General features: G+C 35.9%; 1 protein-coding gene across 1 annotated transcript in view; it reads left to right on the top strand.

Moving 5' to 3' along the window:
* Window positions 1–18,515, top strand: part of LOC145672059 (ATP-dependent translocase ABCB1-like) — a 112,848-nt gene that overhangs the window by 22,630 nt on the left and 71,703 nt on the right. The window contains exon 5 of the mRNA XM_081741291.1: window positions 1,376–1,565. Coding sequence (XP_081597417.1) covers window positions 1,376–1,565 — 190 coding nt within the window. The remainder of the gene's footprint in view (window positions 1–1,375; window positions 1,566–18,515) is intronic.

Raw genomic sequence — 18,515 nt, 5'->3', positions numbered from 1 at the left:
ACCCTTTTCAATCGAGGGGAGAGGAAAAAGTCTGGCGGAGTGACATCTAGGCTGTAGGTGGCTGGGGAAGATGTGTAGTGCCATGTTTAGTCAAGAAGTCCATGACAGCAAAGACAATGCGGCTCGACACATTGTCATAATGAAGTTTCCATGATCCAACGATTGCTGGATGGACGCGGCCGACCCATTTTCTGAGTCTTTTAAGTACTTCCAATTAAAGTGCAGCATTCACAGTCTGACCAGGCGGTGCAAACTCTCTGTGAACCACTCTTTTGCAGTCAAACAAGATGATCAACATCAATTGATGTTGATCAATTTATGCCACTCAAAAACACTTAATCGACCCATGGTATAATTCCCATAAGCAGTCTTGATCATGTCATGGGTCTCACTTGCAGTTTTACCCAGTTTGACGCAAAACTTCACCCAGTTTGACGCTGTTCTAACAAACGATTCGTTGTGAAGATGACAAGACACCTTGAAAGGGGTTCACTTTAACTCCATCTACACTCCGAGAAGGCTTGGAGATGATTGGTGACGACTGGTGTGCTGGTAGCTAAGAACCCCTACCATCTAACCAGCCCAGTAACATCCCCCCTCCTTCACCACGTTTTGACAGGAAAAAATCAGTCCTACTACTTCTCGGACAAACCCTGTATATCTAGTTTAGTTATTTTAAATATGTTAGGAAAATATTTTTTTTTCAGTCATATCATATTGTTGTAATCATTTTTTTTTATTAAACAATAAGAAACAAAGAGTGGTACTTGAAACATACATAAAGTTGTGAAAGCATCAAAAATCATAATCTCTATACAAGCAATATTATCTGAAGTAGAATTTATTTATTTTTAATTGTTTATTTTCTATCGATTTGAAGTATTGTAGAATTTTTTTGTTCAGTAATGTAAATGGGAATTTTGAGTGTTTCTGTTTCTCGGAAATATACTAGTGAAAAATGAAATGAAATCTTTTAAGTTTTACGGCCCACGATTATGCCGGCTAGGCTAAAGGAGACGCTGATGATGAGAAATTATGAAAATGGTGGAATAAAAAGGTGGAAGGAAACGGAAGAACCCCGAGAAAACCCACGCACACGGTGTTTGTCCGCTACAAAGCTCATTTGGTGCAAGCTACGGTCGAACCAAGGACCTCATGCACCAGAGGTGAACTCTCTACCGATGAGCCGCCGTAGTCCTCCAAAATATAGTAGTGTCGCAAAGTTGTTTAATTAATTGCATTGCGTTTATTTTTTACGGTAAATTTTATCTGGTTATGTGAAAATTCTGCCTATTATTTGACGTGACAATTATATATTTTCTGAATGGCTGTATTAACATTTACTCATTAATCTATTTTTAAAATGGTTTCTTAGATATGAAAAGGAATTAGTGTGCGCTGAAAAATCTGGAATCAGACGAGGAGCAGCGACTGCAGTGGGAAAAGCGTCCATTGATCTATTTGCTTTTATTGCATACGCCGTGTTCTTCTGGTATGGTATAAGGCTTTTTCTTAGAACCAAAAGTAATAACGATAGATTGTATACACCTGGTGTTATAAATGTGGTAAGTATGCAGAACATTTATTGACTTGAACTAACTTTGGTATACGTCTGTCATTTTAGCAATTGTCGAAATTTTCAATGAAAACTGTCATCTTCTTCAGCGATATTTTCTTACAACGTCTAATGCAAATTCATCATCACATTACATGGCATCAATTATTGCGATATACAAATACCAAATTTTTTTTCTTGATATTACTCAAAACTATTCTGAATTGTGCAGATATACTATACGGTTCCCATCTTCGCAGTGCTAACCTATTACGGTGAAGGGTTCGATCCGTGTACCTTTTCAATTGAGACTTTAGTCCCTGTGAAGGGCTTAGCCATTCTATTACGGTTCTGGGGTTCTAGCAGCATTGCGCTGCAGGGTGCACACCATCCTTAACCGGCCTCCGTGAAGAACTCCCCACTCCTCGCCCGCAAATAATACAGCTTTGCACTATTTTATTCACGGGTTCGGAAAGTTCATCCCCACGACGATCGTTCAAGGAAGGTGCGATACACCTCACCGTTACGGTCCAGATTCGGACGGGGATCACCTGGGCGAAGATCTAAGGCGTATTGCGAAAATAGACGAGAGCATCACCTACTTTCATGAACCGAACACAGGTTATCCAACAATCACGTTCTTATTACGTCATGCAATCTGTAAAAGAAAAACTGACAAATTTATATCTTATTGTGCCATTTATTTAAAATGAATAAACATACCTGAGATAAACAAACTTTCCCTTACATTATTCGCCCCGTTTACGTATTGAATTCGTAAGTGCACTTTTATTACTCACTTCTTTGTATTGTCCGCCATGGCTTGATGAAAGACGTGATCACATTTTAAGTTGGAACACTATATATCCGTCGAATCCACTCACTAAGATCGTCCTTTCTTCCAATATTGAGAATTTAGCAGACAGTCATTCCAAGTGAACACATTGATGACATTATGTCGTGGTTTTTGATAAAGAGTTGACTAGTTTTGATATATTTTTGTGTTGGTCGTTTACTACATGTCCGTTGCGTTTTAGTACCACCTTCCAAGTTCTTTGTTTTTTCTTTTAGCCTCCAACACGCCCCCTTGTCCTTATAAAATATTACTTGGGGCTAATTTGTTTTGATAATGAGTTACGTAAGAATTGCCAAAATGTTCAGATTTGTAATACTGTATTCGTTAATAATTTCTACATATTCGAAGACAGTGATGGATTTCTAAATTACAAGGTAACTAATATTTCACTTAAAACAACATCTGAGGACGAGATAATGTAGTGATCAGCAAAATAGCTGAGTCACTCACATTCACACACACCAACACAACACAACGAAAAACTAGTTGTCCTCTCATAACTTTCCTCTTCCTCTTCTTCTATCCTGTCTTTTAACACCACTAGGCGGCAGCACAATCAACAAGAAGCATACACTGCACAAAGTGTACGAATTCAGACGAACGTCACATAACGCTCTAACGCAGAATTTGCGTTTATACGAAAAATATTATAAGCAGAATTTTGGTACAGTTACATTGGCGGTCGAAAGGAATGTACGTGCGCCATTGGATAACGGTAAACGTTCAAGAACCCTGACTGTAATTCCACTTCAACACTCACCACTGTTCCAAAGTGAAGACGAGCATTAGTTCACAATGAAGTTTATAAGAACTTTCGCCGAGTGACACTTCATCAGATGAAAAAGTTTCATTAAGTTTCATTTAACGTAGAAAAACGACAAACGCGTGGGGCAATTATACTCTTACATAAAAGTTTCATGGGGCTTTAATATGTAAAGTCTTTAAAGTTCTTTTTTTTTTTTTTTTTTTTTTTTTTTACATTCGGCACTGCTACTAAATTAAACATTTATAAGTGCATGACTTACAATTAATATTCAAATAATTCTCATGATATACCTTTAATATACAAATTACTATATTGCTATATGCGCTCTTACCATTAAAATTAACACAAACATTATATGAAATCATGGCATTATTTAGAAGTAAAATATTCACATTACTTACTTTACGATATTATACGAAAACTATAGAACACGAACAAATAATTATCATGGACAACTCAACTTTTCAACAAATAGATAAAACAAATATTATTTGGATAATATATTTCAATATTCCACAAAAATAAATGAACAAACTTATTCTACACACATGATATTTAAATTGCATAAATGACAAAACATACTTGCGTTTCTCAAGCTATTCTGACAAACATCATTTAAACAAATAACTACATGAAACAAATTTATTATCACTCTATTGCACTGTAACAATAAGAGTGAGGCCGGATAGAAGTAAGTCTGCCACACTTTTACGCTAATAAGCGCCTATCCACTTAAGTTTTTAAGTCTCCCTTCCCCATTATACACTTATATTATCATCCCACCCCTTTGGAATGGCAACAAGACCTTCTAGTGAGGTAGGAATATAAAGCAACATAGAAAAATGTACCCAAAGGTTAAAAATAAATGAAAGGGGGGGGTTGCCATTCATAATTCAATTCTCGTGTCACAGTGTTCCACTGACACATAAAGACTTACTCTTACTCTGACTACATCAGAGCATATTATCGTTTACATTCTTAATAACACATGAATGCTATACAATTCACCTCGTACATTTGGTGGTTTAAGATCTTACAATTAGTCTTGATAACTTATCGCAAAGCATCAACAAGACAATACAATTATTCATGTAAACGAGTTTTTTTTTTTTTTTTTTTTTTTTTTTACATGTCACGTCTGTTTAGCTTAGGATTCAGCAAATGATTTAAAGCTAACACAAGAGTACGATACCGACAATCTAGTTTGTCGTTTAAATATTGCAAATATGTATCACATTTCAATAGTTCTTTCAACAACAACTGAACATTAAACTTATTACTTTCGCTCTCGTTGAAAACAGACAAACTAACTTTCGTTATATTCAAAGAATTTACATTTACTAAAGTTTCTGGCTCACAAGAATCGGTTTTTTCACTATTTTCTTTTACAGAATCAAATTCTTTTTCATGAATATGTTTCTTAGCTAATTCTAACCAGATGTTCCTAGTTTTTTGAGTGGGTCTCCACACTCTCATACGATCAATAGAATGTACGCCACAAGATTCTCCAGTTAAAGGATCTACAAGCTCAAAAACTTTGTCTGAAATTTTATTTTTACAAAACAGTGGACCTTTGTAAAGCATGAAAAATTTGCGGATCTTTTTGTCTACTGCTGAACTCAAATGTGATTGCAACAAAAATACCAAATCATTTTCTTTTATTTTGTATTTTCTTTCTTGGGACGCATTATATTTCTCGTTTCTTTTTCTAACTTTTTCACTTCTACGGTAGTCAGCCATTATGAGTTTATTTTCCCAATTTACAGGTTCACTTTCATCATAGCTTTCGTTTGTTACAATGCCAAAATGCTTCAACACAGAATAATTTGCTTTTACATTCAAATGAAGACTAGCAGGGCTGACACCTAAACTACTACATACAGAATAATTTAACAAAATGACAATCTGAGGTATGTATCTTTCCCAAGAAGTATGTTCCTCGTTACACAACAATTTAAACAATCTATTCGTCTCCCTATGGATACGTTCTACAATCGAGCTCTTTGGATGGTAAGGAGTTACATAGTGAATTTTAATACCATACTCTTCCATTTTAGATTTAAATTTAGACGATACAAAACATCCACCATTGTCCACCAGTATGGATTTTGGAATTCCCATGGTTACAAAATAGTAATATTCTAAACATCTCAAAACACATTTGGTCGTTGCATTTCTGATTGGGAACATCGTGTAATATCTACTAAATACATCCAAAATTGACAATGCAAATTTATTTCCAGTATGGGAAGGTGGATAAGGTCCTAACAAATCAATCGAGACCATGTCTCTTACATTCTTTACAGCCACAGTTTGCAAAGGTCTAGCTGGTGGCGAAGTTTCAACTTTAGTACGTTTACAGACAACACAGTCACGCAAATAATTGCTGATATCTCTACGCATGGACTTCCAATAACAACAATCACTTACAAAGCCTAAAACCTTTTCAAAACCAAAATGACCTTGTTCATGATAATTTTGAATTACATCGTTCACAAGTGAAGGAGGAATACAAATTTTCCATTGATTAGGAAAATGGTAACTACGATTCAACAAAATTCCATTTTCGATTTTGTAGAATTCACCAATATTTCGATTCTTAACCTTAACATAAGGATCGTTGGGATTCTCTAAGTACTTCATGATATTTTCATACTCCGGATGTTCTCTTTGCTTGCTAATTAAATCTTGTACAGACAAATGTTTAAAACAAGACGGCAACACTTCGTACTTATTAACTTCATACTTTTCAACCTCAGGGAACAGAATAATACGTGACAATGCATCGCTAGCTTGATTATCTTGACCTTTAATATATACAATTTGTACATCAAATCCCTGAATTTGCAAACTCCAACGAGCAAGTCTAGAATTCCACTGTCTCATTTTGTGCAAGTATACCAATGAGTTATGATCCGTGTAAATTTTTACATGCCTTCCATACAACAATTGAGACCAACGTTTGAGCGCGACTACAATTGAAAGACACTCACGTTCAGTCTCAGTATAATTCTTCTCAGCAGGTTTTAACGTTCTACTATAAAACCCTAAAATATGTTTCTTACCATCCACTTCTTGAAAAAGAATGTTTCCTAAAGCAACTGAACTACAGTCTGTAATTAAACAAAAATCATGATCTAACAAAGGATGTGCAAGCATTACCTCTTGAACCAAATCACTTTTCAATTGGTTAAAACTATCTTCACAAGATTGATCCCAGATCCATTTTTTATTTTTCTTTAACAAACCAAATAAAGGTTCAGATTTTTGAGCGAAATTTTCGACAAATTTGGCACACCACTGGAACAAACCTAAAACTCTTTGCAATTCTTTTAAATTTCTAGGCCTTGGTAGGTCTTTAATACACTGTACATAAGAAGGATTTTTTGTTATGCCTTGCGGACTGATGTCGAACCCTAAAAAACTAAATTTCGTGTTACAAAAAGTACACTTTTGTAAATTTAATGTCATGCCAGCCTCGTAAACTTTCTGAAATATTTGATCCAAAAACTGTAACTGTTCTTCAAAAGTCATAGAAATTACAGAGACATCGTCGATGTACGAGACTACTTTTTCATATAAACCTGCCCCAAGGACAGTTTGCAAACACAACATAAAAGCAGCTCCTCCGTTTATGTAACCAAACGGAACTCGAGTATACTGATACATTTTTCCATTCCAACAAAAGGCTGTGTATTGTTTACTTTCTTTACTTAAACATACTTGTAAATAACTTCCCACAAAATCTAAACAAGACACGAATTGGATTCCTTGAAATTTGATAAGAAGGTCATCGATCTTATTGACTTTTAACTGCTTTAATTTCACAAATTTGTTCAATTGAGTTAAATCTACGACAGTACGAAGTTTACTAGTGTTTTTCTTAGCTACACACAACAAAGGATGACAATGCACAGAAACACATTCTTCCACTACGTTACATTCTAGCCATTCAGCTATTTGCTGTTCAATATTTTCTTTGTACTTAAAAGGTAATGGGTACTGACGTTTTACAATCGGTTGGTCTGTTTCAACTTCGATGGTGTATTCAAATTTATTACATTTACCTGGCAAGTCGCTAAAAACCAATCTATGTTTCAACAATAAATCATATAGTTGCTGTTTTTGAACATTAGACAAATTTTCAATTTCAAGAACTTTTGTTCTAATTTTAGTAACAGAAGGAAAGTGACTTTGGGTATTACGAGTAATTTTACTTGTATTACAAACATCCAGATTTATTTTTACATCATTATGAGACATTTGAATTTCCTCATCCAATTTATGTATTTGTTCCCCATAAAAATGATACAAAAAATTTACTTCAGCAGCTTCGTTCAAACGTGCTTGTTTTATTTGCTCTATGTTTAAATCATTGTTGGTAGTGTACCTATCTACATGTTCAAATGCTTTACTATTTTCTAACAAACTATCCATCCATTCCTGCGTCAGCTGTTTCTTATGAATTTCTAAACTCTGAATTATCGGACACTCTAGCACAGGTTCGACTACATCTTCGTTTTCGCTTTCAATAGTGGAATTAGCGTCAACACAATTCGCATTATTTAAATGAAAACCAACCTTATTAACACTCTCTCTAGTCAGTATTTTTACTTTACCTTTACTATCATTACTCAGAAGGGGGTCACTACCAAATCCGTGTTCATACTCTTTCATTGGTACCTTACAAGTGTTAGGGTCATAACCTACAGTAACGGATTTCTCGCCAAAGTCTAATTTCGCATTAACTAGCGATAGGAAATCTCTGCCTAGCAGACAATTACAATTAAGGTCATTGACAACAATAAATCTAACATCACAAGTTACAGGACCAACTTCTACACAGAGGGTAACCTCGCCCTTAACTGATTTTGTTCTTTTACCACTATAATCTACTAGAACAATTTGAGGAGCGGGTTGCAATACAGCGTTTGACACTATATTAGATATTTTTTTCCACACATTATAACTTAACAAACTAGCCGAAGCACCTGAATCGCACAGAGCGTACAGATTCTCATTCATGATTTTGACAAGAATTTCAGCAGTGGCACATGAATTTACATTAGCTTTACAAAAATCTTTAGTTTCTTCTTCATCAGATGAGAAAACATCATCCCACTGTACTACATTTATTAGATTTTTATCAAGCTTTACAAAAACAGTCTGACTATTTGGAAGGAGTGCATTATTTAACTCATTACTACACGTTTGAATTAATTCCCTGCTATGAGCACTCTTCAGGCAGGGTGCTTCTAGTTTGGGGGAGGAAATCTATTTTGAAATCCAAAATTACCTGCAGTGACGTTCGTAAAATTCGGTCTTGGTGGCCTAAAGCCAGTAGGATTACCAAAATTCGAAGGATTTACAAAATTTCCATTACTGTAACCGGTCTGAGGTGAATTTCTTGTTTGGGAATTACCATTCACTGACCTATTAGTCACATCACTAGTGGCTTCATTTTGATTTACATTAGCATTGCTATTACTTACATTTGTACTATGATTGCAAAAACACACACTTTCTTCATGCCTATCAGAACTACTATTGTTATTCCATTTTTTCTTTTTGTTTCTACGAAAGGAATTTTTTCTTTTCCGATTACCTCTGTTGTTTGAATTTTCGTTCGAGTACACCTGATCCGACTCATCACAATCATTAACATTATTCTGATTACTTTCACGCTTACCATTCTTATTAACAGACACCTGGTTGACTTTCAGGAACCTATGATTGTTGCTGTTGTTACGATTATCAGACCTGGGAATTGCTTCTAATCTTTGTATAACGGACAAAACAGAAGACAAATTCATAGCAGACAGAGTTGTTAACTGACGCCGGTAGTAAGGTGGAATCAAATTGAGAATCATACTGATAGCTAACGATTCTTTTATGTCGGGATTGATTTCTTGAATCTTATTACATCTATATGACACGAAATTGTACACACTTCCGTCAACTTTTGCATCATAGGGTTTGTATTGCAATACCATTAACTTGTTAGCGCGAACCTGTTCATTCTCAAACTCTAATTTGAACAATTCGGCAAAACGATCGTAAGAAGTGAAAAACCCACAATTGTTTATGTACCAATTTTGTGCAGAACCAGTCAACAAAAATTTGATAATGTCTAAATATTGACTACGAGAAATTGACATAAGCGAAGCTTGATCTTCAAACTTACGTAAGAACGCAGTGGCAGTCAATTCATTCTCGTGACCGGAGAATTTCTCGAAAGATTCTAAATCTCGTAATTTCAAAGCTACTTTTCTTTCTCGCTTTTTCCTCCGTTTGATTGTTTTTACCCCAACAAAGCTATTATCACTGTGAGAGTCCGAAGAATCGTTTTCACTTAACACCGAACTAACATCATAGTCAAGAAAAGGGTTGGTATTTTTACATACACTGGTATCAACTTTTTCTTCTTTAATTTCTACCTCGGGCTTTACATTTCCCACGAACGTAGATGACCTAATTTGACTTTCAATCATACTCACGCGCAAGTTTCTGACCTCTTGATTTACTATCTCGAATTTACTTTCTACTTCACCCTTAACATCATCTATTATCGTTTGAGTATGATGAGCTATTTCTCGTGTTGCAATACTTACATCATAAATCTCACGAACACTTTGATCTAATTTCATGATTCTACCTTCGTGTTCACCCACTTTTTCCTGCGCTCGCTCAGCTTTATCATTCACTAAATCAACATCGGAACTTAAATCCTTAACTTTATTTCCAATCATTATAATACGTTCCTCAGAGTCCCTAACTTGATCGCCTAACTGGTTAGTTTTAGCATTGACAAAACGTATTTTGTCTTCATTATTTTTCACGGCAAGCTTAACTTCATCAACCTTTGTTTCTTGCACATTTAATTTCTCCTGAAACTGTGCTGACAGTTTTTCAAAGTTATCCGCACAAGTACGACTAACATTGTCTATTTCACTTCTCATTTGTACTAACTCAGTCGACAGTGTCTGAATTCGCCCATCCATTATATGTTCTAACGTTTCTAATTTACCTGTAAGATCGTGAGAAAATTTTTCTATCTGAGTTTGGGTTTCATTCACGCTACCATTAAGTGATTGCATTTGTTCTTTAGTATCGTTAACAGCGTCATTAAGTGATTGCTTAATGTCATTAATAGCTTCAAGCAAAGTTTGCAAACTCAAATTTTCACTTTCTGCCATGATTGCAAGTTACAAGTATACAACACAACAAACACCAATTTAGCGCATATAGCATATCATGAGAAATAAAACCTGTCAAATATTACACCCAGATCTTCTCCCAGATGTTACATCCGTTACGAATCAATTAATAAAAACGTGAATAATTATTAATTGATCCGTCCCTGTTCGGGCGCCATTCTATTACGGTGAAGGGTTCGATCCGTGTACCTTTTCAATTGAGACTTTAGTCCCTGTTCGGGCGCCATTCTATTACGGTGAAGGGTTCGATCCGTGTACCTTTTCAATTGAGACTTTAGTCCCTGTGAAGGGCTTAGCCATTCTATTACGGTTCTGGGGTTCTAGCAGCATTGCGCTGCAGGGTGCACACCATCCTTAACCGGCCTCCGTGAAGAACTCCCCACTCCTCGCCCGCAAATAATACAGCTTTGCACTATTTTATTCACGGGTTCGGAAAGTTCATCCCCACGACGATCGTTCAAGGAAGGTGCGATACACCTCACCGTTACGGTCCAGATTCGGACGGGGATCACCTGGGCGAAGATCTAAGGCGTATTGCGAAAATAGACGAGAGCATCACCTACTTTCATGAACCGAACACAGGTTATCCAACAATCACGTTCTTATTACGTCATGCAATCTGTAAAAGAAAAACTGACAAATTTATATCTTATTGTGCCATTTATTTAAAATGAATAAACATACCTGAGATAAACAAACTTTCCCTTACATTATTCGCCCCGTTTACGTATTGAATTCGTAAGTGCACTTTTATTACTCACTTCTTTGTATTGTCCGCCATGGCTTGATGAAAGACGTGATCACATTTTAAGTTGGAACACTATATATCCGTCGAATCCACTCACTAAGATCGTCCTTTCTTCCAATATTGAGAATTTAGCAGACAGTCATTCCAAGTGAACACATTGATGACATTATGTCGTGGTTTTTGATAAAGAGTTGACTAGTTTTGATATATTTTTGTGTTGGTCGTTTACTACATGTCCGTTGCGTTTTAGTACCACCTTCCAAGTTCTTTGTTTTTTCTTTTAGCCTCCAACACGCCCCCTTGTCCTTATAAAATATTACTTGGGGCTAATTTGTTTTGATAATGAGTTACGTAAGAATTGCCAAAATGTTCAGATTTGTAATACTGTATTCGTTAATAATTTCTACATATTCGAAGACAGTGATGGATTTCTAAATTACAAGGTAACTAATATTTCACTTAAAACAACATCTGAGGACGAGATAATGTAGTGATCAGCAAAATAGCTGAGTCACTCACATTCACACACACCAACACAACACAACGAAAAACTAGTTGTCCTCTCATAACTTTCCTCTTCCTCTTCTTCTATCCTGTCTTTTAACACCACTAGGCGGCAGCACAATCAACAAGAAGCATACACTGCACAAAGTGTACGAATTCAGACGAACGTCACATAACGCTCTAACGCAGAATTTGCGTTTATACGAAAAATATTATAAGCAGAATTTTGGTACAGTTACAAACCTACGTCTGAGTAACGTGGTTCATTCAGTGGATTTTTTAACTACATTTTTTCTTGTTTCGGAGTTGTTATGAACATCTACAAACTAATATTTTATTGTTTCATTTTTCACGCAATACTTGTGTAACACTCTTTCGCAAAATTCATTACTCAAAGATTATTACTCAAAGCAATAATTGGTATTCCTAGACAATAATTTCTCCACATGTTTCCCATGTTTCTGTGAAATATTCAATATTTAAAGCAAATCATTTGGTAGTAAATGTGGGTGTGGAGAAGAATGGAAAGAATGAGTTGGGTCGAGCGGAAAACGAATGAGAGGGTGTTAGAAATGGTGGGAGAGAAAAGAACAATTTTAGATATTTTTAAGAAGAGGAAGAAAAACTGTTTGGATAAGAAGGAAGTGTACCATGAGGGACGTGCTAGAGGGTATGTAGCAGGAAAGAGAGGGAGAGGGCGGAGGAGATACAATTAATGGACGATATCAAAACAGAGAAATCGTACATGAAGACGAAAGGCTAGCGGAAGATCATGGAGCATGGAAAATTCTCAGTTGCAGTAAGTGACCTACCAATAATGACATAATACCTATGATGATGATTACCCTCTGAAGTTTTTAAGTTGGAAGAATTGATCATCTATACTTCCGTCGGCTTGAGATTTATTCCAGAGAAACGTACATAACCCATATTTAGTATGCAGTAACAATAAAATAAATTTGCTGTCTGAAGGTAATAGCTATTTGTTTACAGATTTCTTAATCTGGTTTAAATTTATATTTGGAGAGTTATAATGCATAAAGAAATGGGTAGTCATTAAATAAGTGAACCACTTGTCAATTCCACCCATCATCTTCGTCATATAGTGCATTTGGTTAGATATGTTGAAAATCAGGTGTACATCTCAAAGAATAGATATTATTACCTTAGTGATGTGTGACAAGGTTGGCGTAAGTAAATGTAGGTACAGAAACATATTAAAGCATACATTTCTTCCACTTAGGGATTGTATCATCGCTTATATCTGAATGATTTACCTTCACATGATTCCTACCTTCTTTTATAATGTTTTGTATTATGTATATTAGGCCCAATCAGTGGCGTATTTATGATTATGTTTCGGGGGGATCTTTGCTAATTTTATTCATGGAAACGTGAATATTCTGCGAGATATTTCATTTACTTTAAATTAGTTTATTGAATTTCGGGGGGGGACTTAAGCCCCGGAAGCCCCCCTCCTCTTAAATACGCCACTGGATCCAATACTGTTCTCACGATACATCTTATGTAATTGTAATGCTGTATGTTGTCGTAGGAATCGTAATTTTCATCGGCTGCAAGTAAAGTATTCCAACACCAATTTGGTTAAGGATTATTAGTCGAATAAAATATTATAGTTTTGACAACTTATCACTGTCTAGAATTACTAAAAGGATAATTAAGTAAGAGACGTTAAAAATGTCAAAATAATTATATATATGATATAAATATATTTCTAGTTATGAGAAATAATTAATGAGGATTTAAGAAAGAAATAAAATACTATGTTAATACTTCATTATTATTATTATTATTATTATTATTATTATTATTATTATTATTATTATTATTATTATTATTATTAAGTATTTAGCGTGTTGACAAGTCCTGGGACTAACGAATTTCTTTTTCTTTTTTTTGTAATAATGTTTGGCCCTGGAGATGTTTCTTCCACGTTTCTCGATCTTCAGCTTTCTTTCTTTTCTTTTCTTTTTATTTTACCTCCCAACATTTTCTTCTATTTTTCAAATCATCGATCAGCTGTATTCTTCTTCTTCCTACTCCTCGCTTCCCTTACATCTTTCCCTTTATGGTGATATAAAGAAGGCAATTTCTTCGCAAAATGTGTCCAATCCAATTAGCCTTCCTACAGAGGCTGGTTATATACTTAGTTATAAAGAAAAATAAACCTATAACCCTATCCAACACAAACTTATTACATGAATAACTACCACGTTCTTAATACTTTTAATACCATGAGCTTAATACATTTATTTATTAAAACCAAACTAAAAATATTATATTTTTGACAACTTATCGCTGTCTTCATCAGCCATTCAATGAAAGACATATGAGGAACACATAAATATACACCCAAAAGTAAAATGCCTAACACTCCTTATTTGTTTGGAAAGCCATGTATGTTGTTCTTTCTCTGATTGACACCTGCCTGATCTTTGTTACGCGTCTAACTGTTGTTTATATTTTTAGGCTCACATATATACAACTGTCCACCTGCATTGCTACTGATATCAAACACTTTTCCCTTGTTTCCTCTTAATGCACAGCAGATATAACCTTAAACGTAACAAAAATTTACTAAATATATTAAATATACTAAAAAATACTAAATAGATAAATTTTGTTTGGAGCTAGAAATGAAGTAGAGAGACTGGTTTTCGAAAATTTATTTATTCATTAAAAAAAAAGAAACGAAACTAAATTTAGACAAGGGAAGCTTGAGTGACGAGTGGCGATAATTACAAAATTTTCACAGCCTTGCCATGACAATAAAAATAATGAGTGTGCAACCTTCCAATAAGGAACAAGAAAGGCGTTATTTTTATCTGTTGATCACTGAAGTACTTCTCAACGTGTTCTTCCGTACAATATAACTCTTCTCTTGGTAAGCCGGTTAAATTTTTATTCCTTGATGTTTTTATGCTTTGTTCTTCCTGTTTTTAACCTTCGTAACCAAGACTCCAGGGGAGAGTTGAAAGCTTGGAAGGTTAAAAAAAATCAGGAATTACAGACATCTGTAAATAAAACTGATTATAAATGTAATAATTTAAAAGTATCCAGAAATAACTAATTATAACAATGTAAATAGAATTAGAAATAAATTACATACAAATAAGTCAAGTCCTGCTCTCTTCGTCCGATTTATTCCAATACTTTATGCCTTAGCTCATGTACACTTGTAAAATTCATTAATTGGCATTTCTTTCTTTTTTTATCCATCGTGCTTTCTTCCACTTCCTTATTATTATTATCCGACTCTCCCTTTCCAGTCCTTGGACACTTTCCCAATCTATCTTATGACCCGTATCTTTAATGTGTTTGTAAGTAGCATTATTCTCTTTCTTAAGCCTTACAACATCTCTGTGTTATTTTATTATTTCCTTAAGGTTTTTCCTGTTTCCCCAATGTATTTCATATCATAATTCTTATACTCAAATCTGTACACTACACCTTCATCTTCTTCACGTCTTTCCTTCTACTCCTTGCCTTCTTTCTGTTCGGAACTCTCCGTCCTCCTTTCTGTTCGTCTCCAGCTCTTCAGGACTTCCATCTTCCCTGCAATGCTCTCTATCCCGTGCCATTTCTTCCCCTCCTCTTTAAAGTAGAGGAATCTCAATTACCATAATGCATTCAAATTTTAAGGTGTTCTCACACCATGAATCGAAGTCGAGACCCAGGGACGGCATTAAGGGTGGGCGGGGGTGGGCGATTGCCCACCCGATGGATGGCCTCGCCCACCCATCCGCCCACCCCAACCGAAGTTGACGTCCTGCACTTCAAAAGCAATAGATATTACATTGGACTGTAACGTAAAAGGTTCTAGGATTCTGTTTAACTCTGCAATGAACAATGATTTTAAGACAGATACAGGGTGCGGCACGTAAAACCGGCCCGTCGTAATATTCTGGTATATTGAGTTCTTGGCAACACTTAAATAATCTACCTTCCTACCAAGAGATGGTGTGTCGAGGTCGGGTCGACTTACGTGACCTGCAGCAGTCACGTGCAGCCGCAGCCAGTGAAACTTGTCGAAACCAGTTGAGAAAAAGGCCTCGTTGTGTTAAGCCGGGTAAGTGTCAGTATGTGATAATGCCGTATTCGATACCCGAGCGTGTTGCCATTGTTGAAGGGTTCATTCTCACTGGATGTTTTGTGAAAACAAAGAATTTGTTTTGGGAGAAATTTTCAGGACGTTCTGTGCCAGGAAAAAGCACCATTCAGGAATTGATTGAAAAATGGCGGCGTACAGGATCGGTTCAAAATGCTCCCAGGAACAGACGACCATCTGTCTGCACACCTGAATTAAAGATGCAGGTGGAGGAGATAATGACAAGAAGTCCTCGAAAGTCAACCAGGAGATTGAGTCAACAGGTTCATGCGAGTGAGAGAAGTTGCAGACGTGTTTTAAGGGGACTGAAGTTAAAACCGTACCGGATAAGTGTTGTGCAAGAACTGAAGGAGCCTGACCTGCAGAAGAGGGTGCATTTCTGTTCATGGCTGTTGAGCAATGTTGCCAGTGGTTTCTTGGATCCACTAATGCTCATCATGAGTGACGAGGCGTGGTTCCACCTGTCTGGGTACGTAAATTCCCAAAACAACCGGTATCCGGAAAATTTACACGCAATCCACCAGATACCCTTGCATGATGAGAAGATTGGTGTTTGGTATGCCATTTCCACCACACGCGTTATTGGGCCCATATTCTTTGAGACGACAGTGAACAGTGACGTGAATATGGGAATCCTGGAGGAGTTTTATACACATTGACCGAAGAGGAGCGTCAGTTATGTTACTTTCAGCAGGACGGTGCAACATGCCACACATCAGCTGCATCATTGTCCCTTGTGCATGAGATGTTTACACCAGAGAGGACAATCAGCAAGGCTTGTGGCCTCCTCAGTCACCAGACTTGTACACGTGTGACTTTTACTTATGGGGACTGTTAAAGGGAAGAGTATACGAAACAAATCCATACACAATTGAAGAACTCAAGACCAGGATCCAGGATGTCACCAATAGCATTACAACACAAGAACTGACGAGGGTATATATGAATCTCCTCAATCGTGCTCACATGTGTGTTGAAGTGGGTGGAGGACACTTTCAGCACCTGCTGTGAAGGCTGCTGTGAAGGTGAGTAGTCATATTCAATACATTACATTTCATTTATGTGTTGTAGTTAATCATATTTAATACATTACATTTCATTTTATGTGTTCACTTTACGGGCCGGTTTTACGTGCCGCACCCTGTATTTGTAGTAATATAATGATACCAAAAGACATGATTAACCTTTAAATGACGCGTTCTTTAAATTCCAGCACCTCGTGAACTACGAAGGCATTTGAACCGATTTCGTAGGATTGGAAAAATTGTAAATATAATCACTGGTAATTGCCGCAGACACATGAAATAAAAAATAACTTTTGTTATTTAATATCTCTACTTGAATTTCAGTTATTGACATATACGTGATTTTTATGGTTTTATGCGTTACTAGTATTGTTGTTACTTTACATTTCCTTTTAGGAAAGAAAACTAAAATTTCTCCCTCCACCCCTCCTCAAATATACTGATAGGGAAATATGTGTTTATTTCATTTCATTTTCATCCATAAGTCATACATGAAGCTCGAAGGAAGACGAGCGTATGAATCGGACAAGTTAATAAATAGATACAAAGAAATAGTTATTACATACTAAAAGACAATGACGCTATGTTATTATATGAGAGAAAATTACACTATACAATCTACAAGCTGCATTTAGCAGATATGTATTCATCTACTGAATAAAAACAATTGTCCAACAGATACTTCTTTGTAACTGATTGAAACACATTCGTTGACTCAATGTTACGAATATCTTTAGGAAGGTTATTATATAATGTTGGACCTAAACATATGGGACCGTTTTGAAACATTGTTGTATGCTGATATTGAATGTGAAGATTTTCCCTATATCTAGTATTATGACAGTAGAGGTTTCATTTATTGGCAAATAACGTATTAAGATACTGGCGCATGAAAATTCATAACTGTAATATATAAAGACACGGCAGTGGTAATATTTGTAGTCTCATAAAAAGTTTTTTACATGGTTCGTTTACCCTTGAAGTCCATTATTTGACATCACAATCCATGTAAACCGTCCTTTCTAATTCCAGTTTTTACTCCAGGAGAAAATAAAACGAAAAAAAAAAAAAAAATAAATAAAACTTACATGATGTATCTAGTTTTAAAGGAGGATTTCCCCATCATTTCCAGATAATTCGCAAATTGCTATGGACCAATAAAGTTACCATGGCTAGAATTGCTAATATCGTTTCCCCTCGCATGGTGTAAACATGATTGGTAGCCTGTTCTATTGGACATGAGTAAAGGTGACTTGCTTTTATTCGAGCTCATTTAATTACACATTTTCGTATTTTGTTTCTCCATTAGCAATACAGGCTGCTCGCGTTAGTCCAAACCCACCGTAATCCGAACCCTGCGCTTGTCCGAATGACAATTTGCCGGCGGGGTTGATATTTTTAGACTGGTTGCTCAAACAAAAACAGTTGTTGTGAATTATTGGACTAGATCAGACCACTTTTCTTGAATACAAGACTGTTTCAAATGACTTTTGAATGTTAACTACATATACGGTACTGTACATGTTTTGGATTAGAACTAAACCTTGACAAATATTCGTTTGTAGCTGGATTTGTGACTTTTGAGAACTCCCTTTTTACGCCAAACAATTTAATAACCCGAACAGCTCAAGCAAATATTCGGATTAACGCGCTTCCCGCTGTAGTTATCGAAGATGATTACTGGTCCACATTTTGTCCGAACAGTTACCATGAAA

The sequence above is a fragment of the Thermobia domestica genome, chromosome 15 (genome assembly GCF_964235325.1).
Source record: "Thermobia domestica chromosome 15, izTheDome1.hap1.1, whole genome shotgun sequence".
Taxonomy (NCBI): domain Eukaryota; kingdom Metazoa; phylum Arthropoda; class Insecta; order Zygentoma; family Lepismatidae; genus Thermobia; species Thermobia domestica.
This window is presented reverse-complemented; position numbering and strand designations above follow the sequence as displayed.